Source organism: Pseudomyrmex gracilis, unplaced genomic scaffold, assembly GCF_002006095.1.
Source record: "Pseudomyrmex gracilis isolate BER0280 unplaced genomic scaffold, ASM200609v1 scaffold_45, whole genome shotgun sequence".
NCBI classification, from domain to species: domain Eukaryota; kingdom Metazoa; phylum Arthropoda; class Insecta; order Hymenoptera; family Formicidae; genus Pseudomyrmex; species Pseudomyrmex gracilis.
In genome coordinates, this window is record NW_018020629.1 from 191,244 (window position 1) to 212,526 (window position 21,283).

General features: G+C 33.1%; 2 protein-coding genes and 1 non-coding gene across 3 annotated transcripts; 1 reads left to right on the forward strand and 2 right to left on the reverse strand.

Annotated features, from left to right (window-relative positions):
- Positions 1 to 20: 20 nt before the first annotated feature.
- LOC109853207 (cytochrome b-c1 complex subunit 9) lies at positions 21 to 882 on the reverse strand. The gene is made up of 2 exons (XM_020425089.1): positions 606 to 882; positions 21 to 247 (listed from the first exon to the last, which is right to left on the reverse strand). The coding sequence occupies exons 1-2, from the start codon at positions 744 to 746 to the stop codon at positions 212 to 214; spliced, it is 177 nt and encodes a 58-aa protein (XP_020280678.1). The 5' UTR covers positions 747 to 882; the 3' UTR covers positions 21 to 211.
- An 872-nt stretch (positions 883 to 1,754) lies between these two features.
- Trnai-aau lies at positions 1,755 to 1,828 on the forward strand. Its single transcript has one exon. It is a non-coding gene; the product is annotated as a tRNA-Ile (tRNA).
- A 1,402-nt stretch (positions 1,829 to 3,230) lies between these two features.
- Positions 3,231 to 20,913, reverse strand: LOC109853248 (fatty acyl-CoA reductase wat-like). Its single transcript, XM_020425142.1, has 9 exons — positions 20,663 to 20,913; positions 7,584 to 7,919; positions 6,159 to 6,407; positions 5,733 to 5,878; positions 5,495 to 5,604; positions 4,896 to 5,091; positions 4,329 to 4,583; positions 3,752 to 4,009; positions 3,231 to 3,628 (listed from the first exon to the last, which is right to left on the reverse strand). Exons 2-9 carry the CDS (start codon positions 7,896 to 7,898, stop codon positions 3,502 to 3,504), a joined length of 1,656 nt encoding a protein of 551 aa, XP_020280731.1. The 5' UTR covers positions 7,899 to 7,919; positions 20,663 to 20,913; the 3' UTR covers positions 3,231 to 3,501.
- Between the last annotated feature and the right edge of the window lie 370 nt (positions 20,914 to 21,283).

Consider the following 21,283-nt stretch of genomic DNA (forward strand, 5'->3'; position numbering starts at 1 on the left):
AATAAATGACAAATTTGAAATAAAAATAAATGTGTACTGATATTCACATCACAAGAGACACATACACGGTATATAAATAAATACATAAAACCACTGTAAGGGTGTGACAAACTCATCGGTATCAATTACAGTATAATTTGTTGTTTATTTACATGATGTGAGAGTAAGCCACTTAATCATAATGATCTAATTTCATCGTCTCTAAAACGTCTCATTCGTACTTGTGCTTTATATCCTTCCATTGTTTCTGAAAGAAAGACACATAAATGTTATGCAATCACACACAGTACCTCTTGTATTTTACTTATAATTGTCCTGTAAAATTATCAATCGCGTCATATTTCTTTGCGGCGCAAAACCGTATGTTCCGTTAATATATCGAAACACACACAATTCTTTATGGAATATCTAATATTTTTTGTCAATTATCGCAAAATGTTACGTCACGTCTCTGACTATTGTAACAAATTAATTACGCGTGCGCTGATCTAACCTCACTTTAATTTGCTATAACCTCATTCAGGAACACTGAGGAACGCAATTACTGTAATTATCGCACGCGAAAATCAAAGAAAAGACACATGATGTAAAGAAAAAACACTCACCCCTTTGTTTATAGTGTCAAAAATTTTTTCGGAGGCCATATCGAATGATCTTTCGAAGAAAAAGGCAGAAGCTAAGACGGCGACTGCAAACGTGGACGAACGTTTAAAAACAAGACGATAAAGCGTGCCAGTAAGTCCCATTTCTGATTTCGAATTTGTTTCTTTCCAAGAAACAAATTAAGTTTTCAACACACTCGAGAAAACGATCGGACAAAAATCAATCAACTCCGACTGAGTTTTGTCACAACCTTCTGCTTCCTTCTGCGCAGTCGCGATTAGTCGCGATAGAAGCGACGTTTAGATTGACGCCGTCAAATATTCAAACACATTATTTACTTGATCATCCTTTTATTCTTGTGTGTTTGCTATTTTGTTTTAATAAAATATGTGAACAAATTTATGTGCAGAATAGATAAGAATAAATTTATTTCTTGTGTGTGTGTGTCAGATTTTTATATAATATTGTAAAATATAAAGATGTTAATTTAGAACACAAAAAAATAAAAAAAAGTTTCCTAGAAAAAATCCATAGTTTACAAAACACTTACGTAAATTGTTATTGAAAAAAAACATATGTATATAGATTATTTTATTATTTTGTGTAATAAAAAAGAGAGTTTTACATGTACACACTAACTAAATAGACTCTTATATCGATTAAATGATTTTCTACTTTGTATGCTACAAACATAAGTCATAATATAAGCACATCAGTGATGTCGCAAACATTGACAGTGCAAAATCAGCATTCTTTCTGTGTCATAAGATGATTACAACACGGTCTGTTGTCTTAACAGACACACAAAACTCTGACAGCTGTGCTATTTTTTTACTTATCAATTTTGATGTATCACATTTCAGAGAAACACGTTTTGAAAAATTGGCAAAAAATAAACATGTTCTACTCATAAAAAAATATATATATATGTTGTATATAATAATATTTATTTTGCAAAATTTATATAAATAGATTTGTAAAAAACTTTAAAAGATAAAATATGTCTATATGATATGTAATATTGATAACCAGATAAGTGTTTAAGTAATTTATAATATTTACAACTATTACATATGGTATATATAAATTTATTTTCTAAAAGTAGCAAGACATTCTACCTGAAAACTCTTGTTAACACAAGGAGTTAACGTGGCCCATTAGCTCAGTTGGTTAGAGCGTCGTGCTAATAACGCGAAGGTCGTGGGTTCGATCCCCCCATGGGCCAGCTTTTTTTTTTTTTTTCATTTTGATTTTAAAAGAAAACTATACGCGCAATGTACATTTTATCTTGAAAAAAAAAATTATACATTTAACAAAAGAAAAATAAAATATTAATATTATCAAATTAGTAAAATAAAAAAGATTAGTTTTCATTAAAAAATCTGATATCTTAACATGAAGAAGGAAAAGAAAAAATAAGATTTAATTAATTCGATAAAGAAATTTAATTGTATGAATTTTCTTCAAAGATTGCGTCTTTATTATCATTATTTTATTTATAAGCTTGTGTATGTGTGTGTAATAACTACTTTATAATGCGGTTTTTTGCATTCATTTAAATAATATTGTGTCGCTTATTTATAAGTATAAACTATTACACATTTTGATGTGATAATAATTTTTACACGCATTTTATTACTTATATCTGTTACACCGTATGTATAACGTCATTTCCATGTTGTAATTTGTCAATAAAATAAGCTTTCTCTCAATGTTGAGAGCCCTTTTTTAGTTCGCTTATATTTCGCGCGTATCTAAGTGCATGTAATAGTAACAAAAAATATGATTCTGCATGCTTCTTCTCACAGAATACATGCTCGTTATCGGTATTTCATGTCTCCGTCGTTGCGCATTACATGATATGTTGATTCGTGAACAGTAAACGTATAAGCAATGTCAAACACAGATTGCATAAAAATATTTGCTCATCGAATCACTTTTGTTTTGCTGAAAAAGTGAATTCAGTTTCCAAGAATTTTACTTAATTAACCACTTCCACTTGGATCAACAGATAAATATTATATAATTATCATTTGTAATTATTACACACTTCAACTTCTTATCTACATATGTCATTTTTTTTAATTTTAATTATTGCACTTTTTTAAAAAAATTTATTTTGCTAAAGTAAGGAAAAAAAATCTAATATTTTTTACCTTTTCGAGATTTTAATTTTTTTTTAAGACGTTTATAATTTTATTTTCTCGTCACACAGAGTACGTATAATTATAAAATTTACATAAATATAAAAAAGCAGATAAAATAAATAATTTAGAAAGCACATACATACGTGAGAAAAAAAATAGATTACAAATACAAATTATTTTGCATTTCTCTCAACGTCTGTATATAATTATCTATTGTGATTGATCATCCCCGCAACAGACTAAACTTAATATAGCACAACACCGAGCGTATATATAAACATTTCGCGCACGCATTAAAGGTGATGCAAAAACTCCTCCTCGCTAATACACATACAAACAAATGTAACATTCTGCAAAATCTACCTTGACAAGGTGTAATGTTTACTTACACTCGAGAAGAGACTGCCAAGGCTGAAACTAATCTAATCGAAATCTTTTTCGCATCACATCGTCAAACTGTTCCTACATGTTCCATTGCTACGTAATATATTCCGTTTCTTTTTTTTTTTTTTTTTTTGTACACAAAGCAATTCCGTTTGGTTGGATTCTGCCGTCCTTTATGGAATTTCGTTTTCTCAATAACAACATTATGAGAGAAACTCTTCAAAGTACTTCAAAGCATCTTCACGGAATCCAAGAGTTCGCGTTTCTTTCTCTTTTTATTAACAATAAAACGTTAAAACATCTCCTCGTTTTTTTTATTTCCCCGTATTATTGCACTTTCGAGACGAAATTTTAGCGAGCATTTTTGTCACAGAAATCCCATCATTTCTCTCATGAAGTTAAAATCGTTGAAGAACAACAACAGGACCATCCAGGAAAACCTCAGGAATCCGTAGGCCAGTATGAGTTTTACTACCTGATGACACCAGTACAATCTGCACACAAGACATTTTATATATATTGCGATATGTTTTGTTTTTTTTTTTTAATTATTTACAAATACAACAGAGTTAAAGAAAAATAAAATTTGTAGATCACGTTAAAAGTCTCTCTCGTACTTTTGCCATTTCGCGCGTGCTTGCGGCAGCGTGTCCAACGGATCTTTGATCAGAAATACTCTTATTCCGCGAATATATCCCTCGAAATAAGGATCCCAATCGACGGATTTTATATCGCAATTGAACTTCTCGCGATCCTGCGGCGTCATTTTGTCTATTATCGCGTTCATTCGCTCGTTGGTGAACTTCCACTCTTGCGTGGAGAAGTAAGACAGCACGTTCATGAATTTGTGCACCTTCTTGTACACCTTAAGCAATCTGAAACAAAAACAGTTAATCCGCGCATTTTGAATAAATTTTTTACTTTTGTATCGAAGAGAAAAAAGTGTTCCCCGCGTATATGTATATATGAACACAAATTTTCGCGTTACAAATAATTACATGTAATTATTTAAGAGAAATTTTTTTAAAAACAATTCTCTCACATATTTAAATGTAATTATATGTAAAATCTGTTCATATATGAAAAAACTTTTTTCTCGAAAATATATTTACAAGAGAAGAGAGCTGCTTTTCTAAAAGAAAGATTATATAGCGCATAGTGTTTTATAACGTAATGTTTTTTTTTTTTTAATACCTCGGTTGTCTTCCGACGCAGACGGTCGCGGTGTCGATCAACAAAGCCGGTAACAGGTGGAAGAAGTACACGAAGAAGAGATGAACTACTTTGTGCTTGGTGTTTCTGAAGCTGTAATACCATACCGCTTTTAAGGGCGGAATTCGGAGGCCATGTGCCGAGGACTTGTCCTTAAGCTCGTCGTAAGTAATCGGATTGTCTTTGGACACGTAGTTGTAAATCGGAACTTCATCGCATGTGGCATTGTTGTTTAATCTTAAACAATGACGATGAGATTTTTACAATTTTATTGTCTGTACTTTTGTAACCGCGTTTGTAATAAAAATAATTTTTTATCATTATTTTTTTTGCAAAGTTTTACTTCGTTGTTCATGAATACAAATGATATATCACGATTAAAAAAAGTATTAGCATTTGTGTGTATAAATATAAATATATATTCATCATTGAAGTGATGAGGGAGTCGTAACGTTCTCGAGGATCGCAATTAAAAATCGTACGACGTATCGTGCTGTATGTTTATTCGCGATGCCAAATTTGTAGAAGGGAAATGAACAGCGACGATACCTTCGGAAGTTTGCCACGTCCCACGCGCACGCAATTAGAGCGTTGACCGTTAAATCGGCAGGTACCACATTTGCTTGTGTTGAGCCGTCGCAATGGATTGATCGCAGCAATCCTGTACCGGCACCCGCAGCAACTCCCGTTGGACCGTACAGATTGTCGATCCAACCTTTTATAGGTTCCCGATACGTTGAGATTACTGAATGTTAAAATATTACAAGCTATTTTACTCTGATGGTGTTTCGTGCGTGTTAACCACACACTCTCTTGTGCGACATAAGTAGAAGATCATTACGTAAATGCGTTACGAAAAGTGTTCTTATTAAAGTGCATTGGCGCCACAGTTATTTTCGATGTTATTAAACTAATATTTGAAACTATTTTTCTTTTTATACGAGAAAGAACTGATAACGCGAATCAAGTGTTAATATTGTTCTAAAAATAGTTTAATTGCTTTTAATAATTTGAAATATTTTCTATTACTGCGGTTTTCCTCCGGTTAATATAGAATAATTTTATTTTGCTATTGTCATAATCTAAAAACATCTTCTGTTCTCTGCGGTTTCCGATTATAATATGGAAATAAGTTGGTTAATGCTCACCAATGGCCGGACGGAAAATGCCGACCGGCATGTCGCCAGCTTCTTTACGTATCACGTTCTCAGCGACTGCCTTTGTGTAGGCGTAAGTGTTTGGCCATTTTCCTAACAAACTGCAAAACGAATAACATTATCTCGGCGTTTTCCGTTTTTTCTTTTAGTTTATTTTTTTTTTCTTTTAGTTATTTTTTTTTTTGTTTTTTTAACTCCGAGTGCACATTCAAAGGCAAATTCAACGTACTTTGAGGTAATGTCTTCTGCCAACTTGTCATCCACGCATTCCATCAGCGCGATCAGTTTGTCGTAATCCATTGGCGGATCGTAAAACTTTTCCTCAATCACACTTTGCGGGCAATTTGCATATGCGGTCGATACGTGCACAAAAGACTAAGAGGATTATGCAAGAAACAAGAGTAGTAAACAAAACGTAGTAAAAATTACATTTTGTATTCAATTAAAAAAAAATGAATAAAATATAAACTATGTTTTGGAGTCAAAGATGCGAGAAACTTATTGCTATTTTTTTTTTTTTTTATGCTGGTATAACAAAAAAACTCAATATTTAACTCAATATTTTAACTCAATTATTTGAACTTTTGCTAAAAAGAGCGATAAAATGTCACTCAAATGTCACGCAAATGATTTTTCATGGTAGCTCTGATTGTACCTTCAGATTTGGAATTTCTCGGCACAAGTCAAAAACGTCTTTTGTGCTTCGGACGTTAATCGGGACCGCCAATTTCAACTTCTCGTCGAATCTGACAGTGGCCGCCACGTGAAATACAATCGTGACTTCGCGGATGATGGTGGCCCGATCCTGCGGGGACATGCCGAGATACGGTTGACTGCAGTCTCCCGCGACGGCAACGATTTGATGCCGAAATTTCGGATGCTTCTTCTTGAGCTTTTCAAATAGCTGAGCAGAAGAAGAAATTGATATCCACTTCAATATTGCAATCGTTATCGTCATAATATGTTTTTTTATTTTGTTTTTAAATAGTAGAACAAGATGTCTAAATAGAAAATTTATTAAAATTTCAATTTATTACATATTTATATGAAATATTTTTATTGTAATGTAATAATAAATTCTTGTTATGTGTGTGCAAGAAATGGAACGTTGACGTCAGCAGACTCGGAGTTCATTGATGACGTATGTACATACACATCTGTACAGAACACGCACTCGTGGAAGCACACGTCCACTTAACAAACATCACATTAACTCTTTTTCTCTCCGTCTTCATTATATTATTATTATTATATTTTCAATAATATTCAGAATATTGCAATATTAATTCAATCATTTTATTATTTTACATATAGAATAGATTGGGGGTAAGTTGATTACACTTTTTTAATTTTTGATTTGTACAATTTTTATTTACGCTAATTATTTAATAAAAAAAAACACTTTGATTCTTCCTCTTTACATATTTCTAAATAAAGATTTAGAAAAATACATAAAATGTTTTCTAAGTGAATGCAAAATGTAATCAATTTACTTTACTGTTCCGGGGCAAGTTGATATTGCTCCATGAGTTGATTGATACTCATGTAAAATATATTAATTGGATTGTTGATAACTTATTTCTTATCACTCAAAATGTTTTATTTAATTATACGTATCATATAACGTAATTGTAATTTAGTTATACGTGTTTACGTAAATAAAACAATTTTGCTTGAAATTAATTGAAAGTGAGCAATAAAAAAATTAATCGCTTTCTAAATTCAAATTACAATTAATACATGTATAATTGCATATGTGTACAATATACGAGCCCATTTCATACAAAATATTCATTGGATCCGCTCTAACGTATCAACTTGTTCCCCTCTCCCTCCCCCAGAGGAAGTCATTATATAAAAAAACATTTCTGGAAGAAATAAGAAGCGTACAATCTAAATAATAAAAACGTAATTATATCTTCTCTTGAAATCATTAAATGAAAATTTAATAAATGAAGGATGTTTAAAGGTTTATACAAGGGTTTTTTCAGATCGATTGTGAGAACGCGGCTCAAATATTTACAGTCGCATCACAGTAAAAACGAGAAAATCTTTAAATGCAAATTCTGAAACAACTCACCACATCGTCGAAGATCTCCTCGGTGCGCTGGTGCACGTCCTTGCCTTTCTTCGCACGCATGAGCAAATAGATAGAACCTATTCCGGGACACATTCTGAGTAGCTTCTCGATCAGCAGCTTGCCCATGAAGCCGGTGCCGCCGGTGAGGAAGACGCTCTGGCCGTGATAGAACTCCTGAATCGGCGTCAAATTCTCGGTAACCGACAAATTGTTTTCTTTCGTCGTGCATTCCGGTATGCAATTGTCCTCGGCGACAGTCACCTCCTGATTCGGAATGACGTCTCCGTCGATACGATCCAAGAGCACTTCCACCATTTTTCTTCTTCGACGTCAGACCTGCAAAAACAAATCAGTTGCAGTATGTTAGAAGTCGGTTTGTCTAGTATACGTAATTTGTATTCGTGTTCGCAAATGTTTGTTAAATTTAATTATTCGCCAAATCGATTGTCGCGAAAAAAGCGCGAGTTTTCTTCTCTTATTTTCCTCCTTTTATTAATAGTTGTTAGTTTTTGCTTAATGCTCCCAGTGTTTTGGCGTCAGAAGAAGTGGTTGTAAATATTACAGAGTTAATTACAGTTTACGTGATACGAATGCGCGACAAAAACTCAAATCACACTCGTCGGATATTTAAATGAATTTCTCAGACTCAAGGAACGTAGCAGCAACGCATGTGATTCGGCTATAACAAGGATATATGTTTCACAAATGCAATAATATATGAGAATAAAAAGTAATAAAAATAAATGTCGTCTCAACGCAACAAGAAAAAATTATTGTTCGTTTATCTCGGCGACTTTTTTATGTAAATATAATAAATCAGCGTTATTTTTGGATGCGCGTCAACTGGCCGAAAAAAAAAAATATCGCGACACAAAGAAACCAAGCGACGAAACGATTGCGTGTGTCATTTTTCACGCGACGAACGCCGTTCTGTTTGGGAATAAAGGAGAGATAATACTTCCATATAACTCATCTCCTTAGTGAGAGAAGATGAAGAAGAGCAAATATTCTCTCGAAGGACGTCTCGTTTTCCTCGAATCTCCCGCGTGCGCGGGATGTTGAACGTTTGAACAAGACCTCACCTCTGTATCTCTCTGACATACACAGAGATATCTCTTTATTTCTCTTTTGCGACAACACATTTGCGCGTTATGTACCCAATATGCCAATATCTCATATATATCTTATCGGCCGGAAAGACCGATATTTGTCGAGTTGTCTTAAGTGTTTTTAGGTGTTCTTTTCGATTCGCGCACATTGTAAAATCATTTAAGCACAAGATAATGCACGTTTTGTTCGTCACATGACACATCAATGATGATCAATAATGTTTGTTACGCATGAACACAATTAACGTTATCACGTGTGAAATGTATTTATTACGACGCGCGTTGTGTTCATGCGTAACAAACGTCGTAATATTTTAATTTATTTTTTTTTTGATATTGTTGCACGAATTGACGTGTCAAAAAAAAATTTTTTTTATTTCAACAAAACAAAAACGGTCGAGCGTGTGACGAAAGCGAGAAAAGAAACATCAATTTACAGAAAAAAAAAAAAAAAAAAACAATGACACAATCGTTTTTGTTCGAGGAATAATTGCATCAATTTCTGTGTCAGAGTTGAAGTCAACGTTGTAATCCAAACAAAGATTTCTCGAAGTCCATCAATTTTGGCGCTTTGCTTCACGCCTGTTCTTCGATTACATTCATAAATGTCAGTATGCGCAGGACGCACGCGAATTAGTATTTTTGCGAATTTTTATTAACATTCGTTAAATTTCGCGAATCTCGCAAAAAAACCTGTTGACTCGATATATTTATTTGTCCATGAGCGGTGATATACGGTTATTCCCGAACACCAAATATATTACACAGAAAAAAAGTTTGTTATGTAATAAAGTAAGAAAAATTTGCTGAGTCTGTTGAGTTGTTTCATTAATAATGAGTTGGCGAAACGAAAAGTTCACTAGACACATTTTTCTTCCTGACTATGTTTTACTAATCTTCTCGTTAATTAAGCAAATTTTGGTTTTTTTTATTTGTAACTTATGCAAATTCGAATGGAACCAAAATATCACAGACTATTATTTTTAAAATCTGAAGTTAAACAGACTTTAAGATTAATGAATTGAATAATAAAACGAAACTACGAGAATATTTCCTTATGACCTTTTGTAACCTTATGACCTTTTATTCGCTTGTATTTGTGTTCTACTATATTTTTCATCGCGTTTTCAAAGACAATCAAAACAAACTCGGATTCGCTTTGAAACGAGACAGAACATATATATCGCTTCGTGCGCGTCATTATCAAGTTACTTCTCTCTCCGATAGTATTTAGTTGTTTATTTTTTGTCGATGTCGCATTTTCGCTTCCCTCATGTGAATAATGCATTAAACAGAACAACAACGTTCCTCGCGCGTCACTATTGTTGTTTTTCTTTTTTTTTTTTTTTTGCAACGAAAACTCCATTTGAACTCGCGAGAGGAAGGAAAGAACATATACGGCATTTTCGTCTTGACGCATAGGTTTTTGAAATTAACGTGAAATTAACTTTTTTTTTATATTCAACGATTCAACGCTTCTGTGAATTATGTATTAGCGCCGATAATAAGTATTTTTAATTAAAGTGCCGTCGGGTCTCTTTATCCGAATCTCTTCAGTCTGTTGACACAGAAACCACTTACTGTGAATTTCAAATTATGTTTTTAACATAATCATATGTGTATGTAACATTATCATAAAACGCAATTGATTCACGGGTGACGTCTAAAACGAATCGTGTCATCAAGTCGAAAGGAAGAAATTGCGAACTCATTGAAGAATCACGATCCGAAAGAGAATAAATAGCGCGCGCCACCGCGCGCTGGTAAGAGAAACGTAATTTGTCAAAATCGTACCTGTTCCGTACACGCGTCGCGCAAATTATTTTGCTCCTTGCGTGAGAGTAACGGTGACATAACGGTCGCAATGAGAGTTGTGCAATACCGCGTCGTAGTAACTGATCTAATATGTTTTGGTTCTCTCTCTTTCGTATATCTCGATATACGAGAGAGAGAGAGAGAGAGAGAGAGAGAGAGAGAAAGAGAGAGATTTCACTTTAATATAATATTATAGATATAATATTATAAGTAATATAATATTATAGATATAATATTATAAGTAATATAATATTATAGATATAATATTATAAGTAATATAATATTATTATTCAATAAAATATTCAAATAAATAATCAATTTTTTTTTTAAGAAAACGAATGACACGGAAGGGTGGAATCGCGGTGATTATGTGCGGTGATTACGCGTTCTGTACGGTATCTTGTTCATTTTGTTTTTCTATATGTAATATAAAACTCTCATAAACAGGATACCGTCAACTGGACCGCGCTTGGCGTAATCACCGCGATTTCGCACTCTTCCGTGTGATTCGTTTTCTTAAAAAAAAAAAACAATTGATTATTTATAACATAATATTGAAGTGAGAGAGATTATTATAATTTTTTATATTGAGATCTTTTGTTTTCTCGTTGTTTGGATAAAAATCTTCTTCAATTGAATTTTATTAATTTAAATATTAATATTGACTGTGTCTCCGTGTCTAAAAATGCGCGGACGTGTCACTTTAATTAAAAATGCTTATTATAAGCGCTAATACATAATTCACGGAAGCGTTGAATCGTTGAATATAAAAAAAAAAAAAAGCAGCACTCATCGAGCGGAAGAGTATTAATCGTTTGAATAAGCCGATTTTGTACACCGGCGACGATTTTGTTTTCAATTCAGTTGAGAATCAATGTTAATGCACAAAACGATGAGTACACAAAAAATGAGAGACATCATTCAATTACTTGATTAAACTTTGTCGCAATTAATTCGCGCCACTTTGTTGGTTGATGTAATTATTGTCAACATGGTTTTACATATATACATACATATTATTCAAATAAGTGGCGCGTTTAGTATTATATTATTTAATATGTTTGTTACTAATTAATAATATTTTATTATTAAATGAATATTTTATGTTCATCGTTTAAGATTTCAAGATTTTGACGAGATTTCACATTCAAGATTCCAATAAACGTCTAGATTTGACTTTAGCTTTTAGCTACTTAGTAATAGTGAATTACAATAAATCAGTCAAGGCGACGACGCACACTATGATCGAGTGAAAGTCGATCGTGAACTTCGGCGCTGAGGAATAAAAGTCGGGACGAACGAGTTGTCCCTAATGTATCGAATTGCAAGAGTGTATAGTGACGAAATAAAAAGAAAGCTCAAGGAGACAGAGGTCGCACACGCACCTGATGATATACGCAATTAACTGTTAAAAATAAAAAATGAATCATAATCAAAAACTAGGTGGCAACATCCTCTCGCGCTTAAAGACGATTGAGACGATAATACGTATATGTTTATATGATATGTTGTGTGTTCTCGCAATATATTAAAATTTTTACTTATTTGTGATAAATAACAGGTAATAAACAACAGATGACTAAGTAGTAGTAATTATAGATCATCAAGGTATAAAACGTGACAAATATATGCTTATATATAATGATTCAATTATGTTAATTCATAATTAAAATGAAATAATCATTAAAAGAAAAACACAGTTTTATAGATGAGATACAAATTCATTTATCTTCAGGACGTAATAAATTCAAACGCACTTGCTATTTTTGGTTTTACTATTAGAAAATGATTACAGGTTTCTTAAGCACAATACAGCATCCATACGTGTAAAACAGGTCTCCGAATCCGCTCTTATATCTAACCTATTTATATCATATCTGGAATATGTGCAAAGTGCTCGAGTGCGTGTGTAATTTCGACAGATATGTCGAACGTGCTCTTTACTTTCTCTAAGCAACTATCAAACTCGAAGAGAGAATTTGAACGAAGAAAAAAAAATTATTCAACACATATCGAAACCATATTCTACAAAATGTATGTCGAAACTGTTGCCGCCTCTATCAGACCTCGGAAAGTTTCGATATCGAATTGAGAACCTTGAAATTCGTTTCGGCTAAAGAGAGACAAATCGATAAAACTGAAAGATAAACGTTATTGTTCGCAAATGTTTTAAAGCGAAAAAATATCGGTCTTTAATATTCAAATTAAGTTTTCAAAAAAAAAAAAAAAAAGAAAAAATTGAAGTTAAAATCATGTATTACGAGCAAGATACAAAATCAAGTACGCTAGAAAATTCAAGAAAAAAAATTCTTATCTCCTGTTTAGTTTGAAATTATTGTTTATTATAATCTGTGATTTTTTTTTACTTAAAAAAAGTAAATATAACAAATCTTTATACTTACAGGATGCTAATAAGCACTTCTCACGATGACGTTAACGTACAAGTTCGAATCAAATTTGAAGGTCTAAAAATTTGTCAGTTTTTTCTTACTCTACCGAAGAATACATTATATAAGAGAAATTCATTATGACGTGTCCGTGTCAATTTTCAACCATCATTTGGTTTTTAAATCTTCGTGCATTAATTTACAAACTAAATCAAAATGTCAAACAAATGCTTTCGACACGACTGCACGAATTACAAATTTGTCCGCGACAACTTTGGAACATAACAAACAGCAAGTAGATTTTTTTCTTAATTTTCTTTGCTCATGATAAAATTCTTATGATTCAGAAGAAAGTGAATAATAAAAAATCGAAATTGTATTTATTTCATTTGCGAATTAATCGGCAGTTTAAGAATAAGGCATGTAACACATAAGGTAACAATTGTTCTAACGCGATCGGACTATTTATTGAAAAGAAATAATATATTATAATATAGTATAATAATATATTATAATATATTATAATAAAAGTATTTATAAAGATAAAAATTATAATATATATATATATATATATATATGTGTGTGTGATTATTTTTTAAATAAATTTCCGATCATTAGTACACGTCCGATAAATATTAAACTCGTTACAAATCCGCGGTTCGCGTCCGTTGTGCTAGTTCACGGGACACGTGACGTCCAAAATTTCATCTCCCTGCTGATCGGTCTACTAACTTGTCGCGCTTTCCAAGCTTGGAAAGAGGTCGTGCGCGCGTGAGAGAGTAGCGATACCTGAATATATCTCTTTGTATGAGAGAGAGAAAAGAACACACGAGAAGAGAGGAAATTCCTGTTATTCGTTTTCTTTCTTTTTTTTTTTTTTTTCCAAAAAATTCAGTCAACTCTCTCGTGCAACGCTCGAGAGTGGCACACTTCCGCGTCGAGAGAGCCACTATTCCAATACGCGAATCTCGGCGGGGCTCATTACGAGAGCCAACGCGGAAGACTTCGTTCGGCACGGCGTAACATTACGCAAACGTACGTAGAAAGATTCCACTTGCACAACGTGCAAACGCGTTTTATTATGCTCACGTAACTTGTATATTACGCGTGTCACCGCCTCAAACGTTCAGTATGTTCGATTTTCGATCCGGCGGCGCCAGATGACATCAAAGATCCCGAAAAGAGGACGCGGCGTTACTACGATTGCTTCAGAATAGGAAAAAAAAAAAAAAACTAATATATACACGCACGCGCGCTACACCGGTAAGAAATTCTCCGAATGTCACTGTACTTTTGCGAAAGAAATAAATCAAGTTCAACAAGTAAATCGATGTTTACGCAAAAACAAAATTCAATGCTCACCGCGCTCCCACAAGATCGTCTCTCACGCACAAAAAGAACAAATTTCGATCTTCTTCCTATATGAATTATCGACAATAAATCTTTACGTTGACACACAACAATTCGCAAACAGGTATCAAAGGATAATTTTTTTTTACTTAAAAAACGGAACATTATTGCCTTGAAAAAAAAGAATTAACTTAAGTCCGATTAATGATTTTTCCTTGAAAAATTGCAAACAAAGAAGAAACTTCATGTCAATTACGCTTAGATAACTTTGTAACAATTAATATTGTTCGGACCAACTAGTGTCCATCATGATTTATACGTACAATCGGTTTTTTTTTCTTTTTTTTTTTTATCACAAACAAAGATCTTTCAAAGAGAAGCGTTCGTCTTCGATAATTATGATTACCGTTTGACGCTATTATTAAAACTAGCGTACAAATCACACCGTAACCAACCAGACTGTTCGCGCATGTTTTAATACGTAATCGTAATCGGAAAGCCGTCGGCCGATAAGCAGCGGCATCGCGATTTCTCACGAGAAGAAGATTCATTTTAAGTGTTTTATTAATGACAACGTTATACAAAGTAACATTGAATGATCAAGAGAACACTTCCGCATTCTGTGATTGCGTAAGTTTACACACCTTGCAACCTTGTGACACGCGTATCCGATGCACTTGCGCATTCGTTTGCATTAGCGCGACGTTATTATTTTTCTCATTCGCGAATCCCTCGCGTTATATGTGACATAGGGTAAAAGACCCAATTACCGTCACCCTAAGCTATTTTATTTAAAATATTAAATAAATCTTAAAAAGTTATGCATGTGAAAACAATCTAACATAGAATTTTAAGTGCAATTAATATAACAAAAAATCCAGCAGTCAACATTCGTGTCTCATTTCTTTCATTTTAGGGGGTGACAGTAATAGCTCTCGCATCGTTCTTTTTTAATTATTAAATTTATAAATAAAAAATAGAGATTTTGAGAGGTGTGGTATATTATTTTGTTTCTTATATAAGAGACATCGAATGATACCAGATAAGAAGAAAAACACATGTTTTTTGATCAAATAAGTAGTAAAAACAATTCACTAACGCCAGAGTGTATTATTCAGGTGACAGTAATTGGGTCTTTTACTTTAATTGCGCGCGCCCACGCGCGTAGACGCTTTTTTTTTCTCACTCAAAACTCTGGGCGCGACAAAATCTTACGATCGAGCGCTTTGCGATCGCGCTTTGTCGTTGTCTCGAGATCACATGGAAATGTTCAACTTTCGTGAATGTGTTCTCTTCTTTGAATAATTAAAGCGACGACGACGACGATGCGGCAGTTGTTTAATGTGTGTCGGGCGATACACAAATTCGCACAAGTAAAATTTGAAGATTGCACGACCGAAAATAATCGACATCAAAATGCAAAGCTATCGTCGATATTTATCCGATCGACCTGATCTTTTTCTTTTCGTAACGCGCACGTTGCGTTTGCGCATGAGAAAAAGAGAGAGAGAGAGAGAAAGAGAACACACTAAAATCAAGGAAATAAGGTCAAAAAAAAATTTAACGGAATTGTTTCCGAATTAATTAATTTCGAGACTTCAAGTTCTGTTTAAAGCGCCTTTCACCGTCTTTGCCTCGTAACGGTAACACGGATGGATGCTGGAAGCAATTCGACAGATGCCCTAACGGTGCGTCCTATATTTTCTTTGTGTTACACTGGATGCGTCACGTGCCGTTCCCGCCGTCGTCGTCGCCGACTCGGTGTAATCGTTGAAGTTGAAGACCGCCTCACACAATGGCTTTGTAATGACCAGTTTTCAAAAGAGAACAAAACCGCGTGCATTCAAGACATCGAGAAAGTACGTGAAAGTGCAACTGAGCAAAAAATCTATTCGGCTTTGTTGTTATTTGTTTTTAACATTATTCCTCGCCCTGTGTCAATTGAACCGACATGAAGAATCCGCGTTCGCAACGAACGAGCGATAAAACGAGCGATAAATGATCGGAAACAAATTTAGTGATTGTTTTTATTTTGTTCTACAAAATAACAAAAATAAAATAAAACGCATGATAAATGCACGACGAATGATAAATGTACGGAGAGAAACATCTTTGTGCGCGTTTAAAATCTTATCAATTCTTGTAAAAAGTTAATAATGTGTCGTTTGATTTACAAATTTAATAAGAACATTAACAATCTTATTGCGCATAACCGCGGAACTATGTTCTTTACTTTATTATAATTTTTTATTATAGTTTAGTTTTTATTGTTAGTTAGATTATATAAGAGAGAATAAAATTGCACACATTTGCATGATATACAAATTGATGAAGTTTTTTCACACCGCTGATTGTTTTTTCAACGTTTCAAAGCAATCAAACAAACACAAAAAAAACCGAGACGTTTTATATGTTAATTACGCACGTTTATACATATAATTAGCAGAACAAAAATTGCAATGACATTCAATGACAATTGCAATAGATCGTAATAATTTATGAGTTACATTTATGAGTTACATTCTATTTTAGCTAGCAATAAGTCTGCAATCTTCTTCCGGGAGAAAATGGAAAAATAGATCTAATTAAATCTAAATTAAATCTAAATAAATATAAAGTAGATCTAAATAAATATAAAGCAAATCTAAATAGATATAAGTAAATCTATATAAAAATTTACACTTTTATTTATTATTAGATCTTTTGATCTATTCAGATCTGTTCAGATCTGCTTAAATCTAAGTAAATCTGAGTAGTTTTAATATATTAGATCTGAGTATAGATCTAAAGTAAATGTAATAATATATAAAAGTGTAAAGTTATACAAATTTACTTTTATATTTATTTAGATCTACTTTATATCTATTTAGATTTAATTTGGATCTAATTAGATCTATTTTTTCATTTTTTTTTTTTATCTCGTTAAATTTAAGTTAATCTAATCCATTTTTCCCGGAATGTTAATAAATAAAAATCAATTTCGCATCATATTTTATTTCCAATGGAAACATACAGAAATAGATAGAATGTTATATATTTTATATTTTAATATCGCACTCCCGAGCGTAATTACATGTTTTTCTGATTCTTTATATATGTAAATACACAATCTGTTTTTCTCTTGATAGACGAGTCAATATGACATAACGTGTTATATATATATATTTTTTTAATATAAGTTTGTGTAATCGTTGTAAATTGTATAATTGTCTTTCTTTTTTTTAATGTATAATTTTCTGCATAAATCGTACATCGTAGGTTATTCACAAAAACTATTTGATTAAGCAATTTACTCACAAAGTCGATGTTAATCGATTGATAAAGTGTGAGGAAAAAGTTTTTTATCATCTATCGCGGTTTTTAATGCTCATTATCCAAACATTTACTAAGAGTTTTTTCTCGATTTATTCGAGTTAAAGAATTGAACTTCGGACTTTATAGCAGAAATTATAGCAGAAGATTTTTATATCGATAAAATTGAATTTTCAATTTTTATTCTAATTCATTTTTTTGCGAGTTTTTTCATCTTAAATTCACTGCATTCTGCAGTGAACAAGAAATTTGTTGATCGTGGCGAAAATATTTATATAGATTTGACAATATAAGCAACTCTCGGTCATATATATATATATATATTTCATGAAGTCGCTTTATAACAGTTAACTAGTCATTGGACTAATGAAAGTAAAAGAAATGATCCCGTGTACCGAGCGTTATAAATAAAACAAGAGACACAACGCGTGTTTAACTCCGATGAATCGCGGTGAAGCAATACCGAAAGCAAGAATGCAACGCGACCTTATTGAGTATCTTTTTATGCGTGTAGTGACCAATTTACAAAACGCTTGACGCGTGTCATTTCGTCCCTACCAAAGTCCAAGATAAAATTTCTTTACAATATTACTTTCAAAAAAAAAAGAAAAAAAAATTTTTTTTGAAATAAATGTGTGAAACAAAAGATAATAAACTTTAAGTCTCACTAAATGTGTGATTGAAGCTGCAAAACAATTGTGCGAAGTACATAAATAAACAAACATCTTCGAATTTTGCATTTCAGGTTTAAAACAAGTCAATTTTGTTTTTATATCACATGTTTAACAATGACTAAACCATTTAAATCTGCATTCAGACTTAATTATTGACGCGCAAATTACACAAGAACAAGTTAGTTAATTTATTCTGTGGCGTGTAAACGGAGAAACATGTCGACGCAAAATGCAAAAATATAAAATTTATCATTAATTAAAATCAAATCTGTTCTAGAGTTAACCAAATATAAAATCCGAAAATATAAAATTGAAGAATACAATTCAGTAGAAAACAATTTCGTTCTCAAGTCAACAAAGAAGACTCATATGGTTCTTACTATTGTCTTCGTGTTGTTTTACATCACATAAAAGAGACATAGAATGAAATCATTACTTTCTTAAATTGCACATGTCAACAGATAATGACAGGTGAAAAGACAGAATTGATCGCAAAATTAAGTTCGAGATTAATGGACATCGATTCAGAGATGTGCGCGTGTGTGCGAACTCTTATGCGCTATTATAGCGTATTGCAACTTGTAATTTAATTTTCAATGCTTTGTATTTGTGAGATATCGGTTCGTTGACTTGTCGCATTTGTACCGTGCGATTTTCGCGTTTAAACTATTGTTAAAGGAATCAAGCAAGCGGAACCGTCACGAGAACCGGCTTACGAAAAGTAACGTTGTACAGCATGAACAAACAAAACGGGTACGTGTGCACGTATCAAAAAGGAGCACGAAGAAGATCGGATACGTGACTAAAATTCATGCGCGAAATTCTCGGGGATAAAAAAAGAAAGAGGGGGAGAAAACTGTGGGAGATCTGCCGACACCAATGCGTATCATCGTGCATGACTTTGAATTGCAATTGTTATCAATATGACGATATGCGAATAATTAAACCGATATATAAATGTAAAAAAGAACGTTATCGCGTATTGCAACGTAAATTTAAAACATTTAAGTGTGTATTTCTCTCTCAAAACCACTATTTACTCTAATGCCTTTTATTTATACTGAAGAAAAAACTTATTACATATAAATTATAAACTATTATATAAAAATTTAGAATATACATAATATGTATTATGATGATATATGTACATATGTACGTGTGCATTATAATAATATAAATTTATAACTGAGATATTGAATATATATAAAAGTGCATCACATATCAAATATGTATTTATTATTAAAAATTAATTAATAATTAATATTTTCATACAATATTTAATAAATTACAGAAATATCGCGAGTAAGTTTTTCTTATATACTCTTTTTTTATATACTTTATTTTTTTCAGATACGTTCAATTAGTCACAAAATTTAGGAAATTGTCGTTTTAAATTTGATCTTTTCCTCAAAGCTAAGTAATAATAATTAAACGTTTTGACGAAATCATTAAGCTTGATTATTTAATTGAGCTTTTTTTTTGGCAATGTTTATCAACGCGATCATCAAAATTCATCGGATCTATTTCTTGCTAAAACAATGTTTACTTATTATTTATAGTAATTTTTTTTTGCCAGTTTAAAGAGGATCTTTAAGTGTAATATATTTTATATTTGTTTACATTATTATTTATTACGCTAACTTCAAACTCTTGTAGCAAGTTCTCGATAGTAAGTTTCTCGCGGAGTTGACCATTTCTCGATCGTTTGTTCGGAAGAGAAATGTGCCATTTCGTAATCGTCGCGAGAAAAGTGTAATGTTCATTATGCAATAATGTCCATAATGTTTCTTTTTCAATTCGCAATTTTCGAAGAAGCATACTGTGTTGTGTGTTTTTGTCAACAAATTTCAGTGCAGTTATACTTCTGAATATTTTAGAGAGATTTAAATACACACAAAAACTACAAATTTCACATATTTAATGTACAAAAAAAAAATACGTTGATGATATATTTAAATAAAAGTTCTTACATGAAATTCAGAAATGAGGAGTATTTACATAGTTTTTCTTTACCCTTCACCACATTAGGAGCAAAGCTTAAATTTCAAACGCCAAACATTTCCTATTTCGTTAATATAAACGACATGTAAGGAAAAATATACAATCAGTTTACAAGCGTGATACACGCACGCACGCACCCATGCACGCACGCACGCACGCACCCATGCACGCACGCAAGCACGCACACACACACGCACACATCTAAACTCACTCATGCTGATTTCGCGAAGTGATACGTTTCATCCACTCGACGATCTCTCGGTGGTAGAAGCCGAGAACTCGAAGAACGTTCCCGTAGGTGGATGCAACGTAACAGAGTGACGATGAAAAACTGTAACTGGAGAAAAACGCGCGTCGCGAATGCTCGACAGCGAGCAGATACGGACGTGTCTCGCGTATCAAATTGCGAATGACGTTAATCTTCCACCAACCTTATTTGACGATCGAAAAAATAATCGACAAAGGGAATCCTCGCGTGGATCTCGATGACAGGCAATGACAGGCAGGCAGACGGGCGGACCAAGTTGACAGCAAGTGCTCCCGGATCGGAATAAACGGCCGACTAGATGTGTACACCGGCAGGTAATGTAATAACTTTCTCCTCACGCGTGCGGATTCTATTCCTAATTCCTTTCTTCTGCCCAGTCGATCTGGTCGCGAGTAAATCGGCTCGTATTTTGTTACCTCCGTCGACCATGCCATGGGTCTTACTTTTTCCACCTCCTTTTTCTTACCCCTTCCTCCATCGTGGTGTATCCCTCCTCCTTCTGCTCGTTCTTCTCCTCACGCCACATCGCCTGTAGATCTTTTCGTTTCGCTCTGGTCCTCTTGCACCTCGCCAATGAATGATCCTCCCGAAGAATGAGGTCAAACGGGAAGTATTACTAGCGCACGTGACGTTAGTGAAATGTTGACCTTGCAAAGACGCAAGAATCGAGGGAACTATTACCACATTGCCACATTTGGTGCGCATGAATAATGTTTACGATAATGCGGAGGGTAAATTTATTTTTTTTTCTGAAATAAAATAAATTCACTCTTCTAACGGCCAC

What these genes read in the sequence shown, in the direction of transcription:
- LOC109853248 (XM_020425142.1), bottom strand. Translation starts at nt 7,898, where the DNA reads ATGGTGGAAGTGCTCTTGGATCGTATCGACGGAGACGTCATTCCGAAT. An exon ending in TGCGTCGGAAGACAACCGAG is followed by an intron (nt 4,010 to 4,328) that starts GTATTAAAAAAA and finishes TTTTTGTTTCAG; the next exon opens with ATTGCTTAAGGTGTACAAGA. An exon ending in GCACGCGCGAAATGGCAAAA is followed by an intron (nt 3,629 to 3,751) that starts GTACGAGAGAGA and finishes TCTTGTGTGCAG; the next exon opens with ATTGTACTGGTGTCATCAGG.
- LOC109853207 (XM_020425089.1), bottom strand. Translation starts at nt 746, where the DNA reads ATGGGACTTACTGGCACGCTTTATCGTCTTGTTTTTAAACGTTCGTCC. An exon ending in TTGACACTATAAACAAAGGG is followed by an intron (nt 248 to 605) that starts GTGAGTGTTTTT and finishes TCTTTCTTTCAG; the next exon opens with AAACAATGGAAGGATATAAA.